The sequence below is a fragment of the Triticum dicoccoides genome, chromosome 7A (assembly GCF_002162155.2).
Source record: "Triticum dicoccoides isolate Atlit2015 ecotype Zavitan chromosome 7A, WEW_v2.0, whole genome shotgun sequence".
Classification (NCBI taxonomy): Eukaryota; Viridiplantae; Streptophyta; class Magnoliopsida; order Poales; family Poaceae; genus Triticum; species Triticum dicoccoides.
In genome coordinates this window covers 715,476,556-715,483,717 of record NC_041392.1, presented here as the reverse complement: position 1 = coordinate 715,483,717, position 7,162 = coordinate 715,476,556, and the positions used below count along the sequence as shown (strand labels likewise).

The 7,162-nt window shown below is 52.5% G+C and overlaps 1 protein-coding gene across 1 annotated transcript; it reads right to left on the bottom strand.

The window, feature by feature from the left end:
• Nucleotides 1–958: 958 nt before the first annotated feature.
• LOC119334538 (dolabradiene monooxygenase-like) lies at nucleotides 959–2,623 on the bottom strand. The gene is made up of 2 exons (XM_037607086.1): nucleotides 1,727–2,623; nucleotides 959–1,625 (listed from the first exon to the last, which is right to left on the bottom strand). The coding sequence occupies exons 1-2, from the start codon at nucleotides 2,621–2,623 to the stop codon at nucleotides 972–974; spliced, it is 1,551 nt and encodes a 516-aa protein (XP_037462983.1). The 3' UTR covers nucleotides 959–971.
• Between the last annotated feature and the right edge of the window lie 4,539 nt (nucleotides 2,624–7,162).

Genomic DNA, 7,162 nt, shown 5'->3' with positions numbered 1-7,162 from the left:
CTTTAGAACTCAGCCTAATCATGAAAGATAATTTAACAAAATGATATGAAAACTTATTTCAAGACTCCAACAATAGAAACGAAACCTAAATGAAATAGTACCCAATATTCAGAATGAAAAAGCATTGAAAACATGCAACGGAAGAATAATTTGAATTTGAAGAAAAAACAAGCGTGTCCAAAATTGATCTTGTTTTGAAGTCTTAAATATCGTGAGTACTATTGTCCAAACGGTTTGTCAATCTGATATTTTCTTCAAAAGATATAATTGATACTACAAACTATGTAATCAGGCTGAAAAGTATGGGTTGATGGGATGTAATACTACTTTTTTACTTCAAACATACCCGCCGGTCACTCTATTGTGAGGCTTCCTCGCTAGCTGTCCCACATGTCACACAAGATGGATAAAAAATTAACTTGATTGAAGAAAAGAGAAGGTAGTATGATGTGTATGTGTCACACAATATGTGATATTGCCATAATAGAGCGATACATGCACACATCCCCAAACGAAATATGCGCCATCCCACTATCTGGTAGAAACCGGGCCTGCTAGAAAAATCATACTTGTCTTTTTTTTAACAAGTCCATCTCCCGTTATTTTACATCACACTGTCAAGTAGATTCAACAACCACAAACTGAACCAACCAAATACATTGACGATCGCTTGTTTTTCGCATACTTCCTCCATCCTTTAAAGAGTGTACTGCCAACTTTGTTGAAAATTCATTTTTTTAATGTTTGATCATATTTATACAATAATACACTAACATTTATAACATTAAATTAATAGCACTAGATTCATGATAAAATATATTTTCATTATATATAACTATTTATTTTCAAAAACATTGTTATATTTCTGTACAAACTTGATCAAACTTTGAGATAGTTTGACTCTTTAATAAAATTGAAAATACACTCTTTTAAGTACCGAGGGAGTACACACATGCACGTGAATCAACTAGCTAGACACCGGGGACGGGCACGCGCAGGACGGGGCGGAGCAGGAGGCCGGCCTTCCGCCGCGAGGTGATGCCGAACGCCTCGGTCATGTCGAACTCGGCCGGGTCAGCCACGCCGGGCGCCTCCCAGTCGAAGTGCAGCAGCAGGCTGGCCAGCGCCAGCTCCACGTTGGCCAGCCCGAACGCCATCCCGGGGCACATCCTCCTCCCGGCGCCGAACGGCAGGAGCTCGAAGTCCGCGCCCCTGAAGTCCACCCCCGCCGCCGACCCGCCACCCTCGGCCTCGAACCGCTCCGGCCGGAACTCCTCGGGCGCGTCGGGCCAGTACCGCTCGTCGCGGCCCAGCGCCCAGACGTTGACCAGCACCTGCGTGCCCCGCGGCACGTCGTAGCCCACCACCCGGCACGCCGGCTCCTCCCGGCACTCCCGCGGGAGCAGCAGCGGCACCGGGGCGTGCAGCCGGAACGTCTCCCGGATCACCAGGTGCAGGTATGGCACCAGCTCGCCGAGCTTTTGTTCCACCACCTTGCCGCCGGCCTCGAAGGCTCGCCGCACCTCCGCCGTCGCCCGCTTCATCACCTTCGGGTTCTTCACCAGCTCCGCCATTATCCACTCCAGCGTCGTCGCCGATGTCTCGCTGCCGGCGCCGAAGATGTCCTGCGTATATTATATATGCGCGCGAGAAAGAAACGGTTAGTGTAGTGCGCGCTGATGACATGGCAGAGCGAGATACTATGTACGCGTTGGAGGTTGCTTACGAAGATGACGGCTTTGATGGAGTCCATGTCGAGAGGGAGCTGGAGGCTGCCGTCATTCTGCACCCTCAGGAGCACGTCGATGAGGTCCTCGTCGTCGCCGTCGACGGTGCCCATCCTCTGCTGGTGCTCAGCGATGATGCCGTCCAGGATCCCGAACACGATGTCGCGGCACTCCTCGGCGCGGCGGACGGCGCCGCTGGCCCAGACGGCGAGCCGCGACGACGGCCACAAGTCGGCCGGGTTAAACCCGCCGGCTAGGCCGATGGAGCGGTCCAGCTCCCGGACGAACACGTCGCGGTCCTTGCACCGGTCGCCCATGACGGCGCGCACCGTGGTGTCCGCCACGAGCACCGACAGCCGCGCGCGCATGTCGATCGTCTCCCCCTCCCCGGCGGCCGACGCGACGGCCCGGAGTATGGCGCCGACCTCCTCCTCTCGGATGGCACGGAAGGAGAGCACTCGCCGCGCCGTGAGGAGCTCCGTAACGGCGATCTTGCGCATCTGGCGCCAGTGTTCCCCGTAGGGCGCGAAGATGATGTCCCGGCCGCCGTTGGTGAGCACGCGCACGGTGGAGCTCAGTGGGCGCGTGGCGAAGGCGGCGTCGTGGGTCTTCATCACCTCGCGCGCGGCCTCCCGGGACGACACCACCAGCGTGGGCACCTCGCCGAGCCGGAGCAGCATGACGGGCCACCCGTGCCGCCGCGCCAGGTCGCGCATGGCCTGGTGCGGGAGCGCCCCGGCGATGTGGTGCATGCTGCCGATCACCGGCAGCGTCCACGGCCCTGGCGGCAGCCGCAGCTTGCCCTCGCCGTCCGCCGGGCTGCGCCTCCACCGCCTGGCGATCAGCACGACGAGCAGCGACGCGAGGGCCAGGACGAGGTACACGGCGTCCTCCATTTTCGTGATGCCATTGACCAATCAGTGTGCGGCTTCATATATAGACGGGCGGTACACTCCATGGTTTGCTGTGAGCATCAAAGAACATGCGACCTAGGTATGAAATCAAAGATGCGAGTGGAGGAATGGACAAAAGCCCGGCCATGCATTTGTTTCGACACACTCATATATACGGGTGTACACCTATCCTTATAAATACACACGCACATCCTACCTCTACGAGCATATTCAAGAAACTGAGCTGGAATATCATGTTGAGATTGATGAAGTTGCCATGGAAGCCTTGTAGTCGATGGAAACTTCTCCTCCCACTAAACGCGCATTGTCAAAAAATCCTGAAATAAATGCATGATAATGCGAGCACCATGACTTGAAAACTGATGGACTAGAATACCACTGTTCCCCTAACCATCTAACTAGAGATTGGTTCGCTGAATTTCTCCTATTCAAAAATACTCAAATCTCAGAGCATCTCCAACATATATAATTATCGCTGCCATCGTTCAAATAAAAAGTAAGAACGCAAAAAAGGCCCCCAACATATAGTTTGTACCATTGCTTCGTCGGTAGTCCAAAGGGAACTGTTGCGGATAAGGGGCGCGCCCTAGCTGCTCTCTTGTGCTATCAACCGAAGACTAGGAGTATACCTGGCCAAACATCGGGCCGGGCCGGGCTTCGGGCCGGGCCTAGCCAAGCCCGAGCCAAAAAACCTAGGCCCGAGCCCGGCCCGGCCCAGCCATCGGGCCTAGTTTTTGGGCCCAAGTCCGGCCCGAACATGCAAAAGCCCGCCGGGCCTCGGGCCTCGGGCCGGGCCCCTTTAGAAAACTGTAAAAATGCCGGGCCCAGGCTCGGCCCGGCCAGGCAACCGGGCTCAAAATCTAGGCCCGAGCCCGGCCCGGGAGTAGCTTCGGGCCGGGCCGGGTCGGGCTTTTTTGGGCCGGCCGGGCCGGGCTGCCCATGGCCAGGTCTAACTAGGAGTAGGAGGCCCTTGCGCCATCACCTGCGAGATTCCAGTTATGCGCTACCTCGTCGACCGGAGGAGGTCGATTTTCTCCAAGGAGGAATGGAAGAGAAGAGGGCGAAAATGCTAGACATACGTAAACTTCTTATGTAGCCTACGAATGTCCCTTACACCTTAACCGGCTATGCGCCTCCACTAAAGCTCAATTAAACACCGACAAATCATCACATAACTCCCCTTGTAATCCTTTGTAGGTGTAGCAAAACTCAAGGAGCGGGTTGATCCGGCCGCAACCGCATGCCTCAGGGGTCTGAGTTGTGCTTATTTTGGGTTTCGTGGGGTGGCCAAATATTACCAGGCCAATTTTTTTTTAAAACGAGGCAAAAGACTTGCCATTTCATTAATTAAGGGAGAAGGTTTTAGACAGAAGCCGCAAGCGGTAGACAAAGAAAAATTACTCTCGCGGCATTACAATACTCAAGTGCTTGGCATCCGCCAAAGCCCAAAGCGACGCCTCATGCTTGATCTTATTGTTGATGACCACCGATGGAACCGCCACGTTGCGGAAGACTCTAGCGTTTCTCTCGGACCAAACCTCCCAAGAGATGAGCATCATCAATGAGGCAAGGGCTTTGGGAGAGCCGAGTCGAATCTGAAGGTTGTTGTCCCACCATTCTTTGACCGAAGCGCTCACCGTCCATGTAGTAGTAGAGATGTGGTGCATTTCAAGCCAAGGAAGAATGTCATTCCAAATGCACAATGTGAAGCGGCATTGGAAGAGTAGGTGAGCAACGGACTCCTGTGCTTGCTTACAAAGGGGACACAAGCCGCAGTTGGCCTAGCCACGGCGGATCTATCGGTCTGATATCCATATTCTGTTTTGAAGAACGAGCCAAGCAAAGAATTTGCACCTCGGGGGAGCTCAGACCCTTCACACAGACTTGACAAGATCAGAGGATATGAGACCTTCAAATTGTGCCTTGTATGCCGATGAAGCAAAGTAAATCCCATCCTTAGTGAACTTCCAAATAATGGAGTCCTCCACATCTTCTTCAAGGGCCATCGTTGATAATTTTTCCCAAAGGTCAGCAAACTGCTTGATATGCGCGACGGACGGACCATTGGTGCCATCAATATTAGTGATCCACATGTTGTTGGTCATGGCTTGTTGGGCCGTTGAGTTCTTCTTGCGAGAAAGGTTAAAAATGCCTGGCGCGATGTCACGGGGGCGCAAGCCCTTGAGCCACGTCGAGTTCCAGAATTGCGTCGTTCGTCCGTTGTCAACAAGGACCGTAGTGGCAGCCGCAAAGAAGTGTCGATCATCCTCCGTGCACGGCATCCCCATGCCAATCCATGGCTTGCTCTTGTCAGACCATTCAAACCATAGCCATCGGAGCCGCAGAGCCTTGGCGAACTTATCCAGGTTAAGCACTCCGAGCCCACCCTTGTCCTTGGGCCTACAGACGAGCTCCCAGTTAACCTTGCATTTTCCCCAGACACCTTGTCTAAGCCTGCCCAAAGACATGCACGGCGAATACTACCGATTTTCTTGAGGACCTCCACCGGGATGTCGAGAGGCGTGAGATGGTAGATAGCAATGGCAGTTAGGACGGCCTTAACAAGAACCACATGGCCCGCAGAGGCCACATGTCTTCCCTGCCAGGGAGGGAGCTTGCCCGCAATTTTATCTTCCAGGTACTGGAAGTGGATTCGCTTGAGGCGCTTGACGGATAACGGAAGTCCAAGGTAGCGCATCGGGAACGAAGTGCGCAACGCCGGAAAATCATGAAGAACATCGTCCAGGTTGATGTTGTCGCATCGGATGGGAGCAACCAGACTTTTGGCACAATTAGTGACGAGGCCAGACACCTCTCCAAAAGAGGCCAGGGTAGCAGCAAGGAATTGGATGTCTTCCTTAATGGGCTTCACAAAGATGGCGACATCGTCGGCATAGAGCGAGGCCCGAACGGGTGAAGATCTACCACACAGAGGGTGTAGTTGTCCTTGGGTCGTGGCCTTGTAGAGGAGGTGGTGGAGCGGATCGATAGCCAGGACGAAGAGAAGAGGGGAAAGCGGGTTCCCCTGGCGAAGGCCACATCCATGCTTCAGTGGATCACCCAAAACTCCATTGATCAACACCCTTGAGGTGGGGAGCAAAGCTGAAACCCGGTCACGAAATCTATCCGGAAAGCGGAGGTGTTTCAGCAGATCCATAAGGAAGTCCCAACGTACAGAATCAAACGCCTTTTTAATGTCTAGTTTGAATAAGAGCGTCGGGGAGCGGTTGCGATGGAACTTTCTTGCCAAGTTCCTGACGAACAAAAAGTTGTCATGGATGCTTCTCTTTTTGATGAATGCACTCTGGGCGTTGGAGACAAGATCATGCATGTGGGGGGCCAGATGGTTGGCCATCATCTTGGCAATGATCTTCATGATGGCGTGGATGAGGCTAATGGGGCAGAAATCTGAGATGCATTCCGCACCATCCTTCTTGGGGATGAGAGCAATGTTCGCCGAGTTGAGCCAGTTTAAGTTCGTGGAGCGCAGATTGGAAAAGTGATTGACAGCAAGCAAAACATCATCTTTTATGATCTCCCAACATGCTTTGAAGAAGGCCCCAGAGAAGCCATCCGGTCCCGGTGCTTTTTCACTGGGGAGATCAAAAATCACCTTTTTCACCTCTTCCTCCGTGAAGGCAGCTCCAAGCTCGGTGAGATCGCAAGCTGGCACCGGGATGTTGTCCCAGTTGATGTCAATGCTGCGCGGCTGACCGCGTCTCATGACCTCGGTGAGGTGGTTTTGAATAATGGATTTCTTGTGGTCGTGAGAAGTAACCCATCCGTTGTTGTGCCTGAGGCGGCGAATAAAGTTCTTCCTTCGTCTATGGTTTACACGCATGTGGAAGAAACGAGTGTTGGCATCACCGTCTTTCAAGCTCGTAATTCTTGAGCTTTGTCTTTTCCGCGCCCGCTCGAGAACAGCAAGGCCTACTACTTTCTGCTTAAGTCTCTTTCGAAGATCTCGCTCGCTGGCACTAAGGGGGCGAAGATCCTGAGCCACATCCAGGCAGAGAATAACTTCGAGGGCCATATGAATTTGCACCTTCGAGTGTGCGAACATCGTCCTGCTCCACTTCCTTAATTTTTTGCCTGCTTCTTTGAGCTCGTGAGAGAGGTTGAGGTATGGTCAGAATGACCAAAATTGTTGCTCCAAGCTCCCTGGACTACATCTTTAAAACCGGGCATTTTGATCCAAAAGTTTTTGAAGCGGAAGGGCTTTGACCTCTGCGGACCTTTGTCATTTGCAAGGAGGAGAGGGCAGTGGTTCGATAAGGATGACGAGAGGGCATGAAGGATGTATGTGTGCCAAAGTCTAGGTCCCAATCCTCATTGCAGAAGAAAGAGTCGAGTTTGCTGAGAGTTGGGTTGCTCTTCTCATTACTCCAGGTGTATTTTCTGTTTTGCAAGTGGATCTCTTTGAGCTCGCAAAGATTAAGTGCATTTCTGAAGCGAACAATACGACTCCGGTTGACATTTGTATTATTCTTGTCTTGCGCATGGTGGATTTGATTAAAATCG

Excerpts from the sequence above, each read along its gene's own strand:
- LOC119334538 (XM_037607086.1), bottom strand. The coding sequence starts at position 2,623 with ATGGAGGACGCCGTGTACCTCGTCCTGGCCCTCGCGTCGCTGCTCGTC. Across the intron at positions 1,626-1,726 it reads CCATCAAAGCCGTCATCTTC|GACATCTTCGGCGCCGGCAG; the intron begins GTAAGCAACCTC and ends TAATATACGCAG.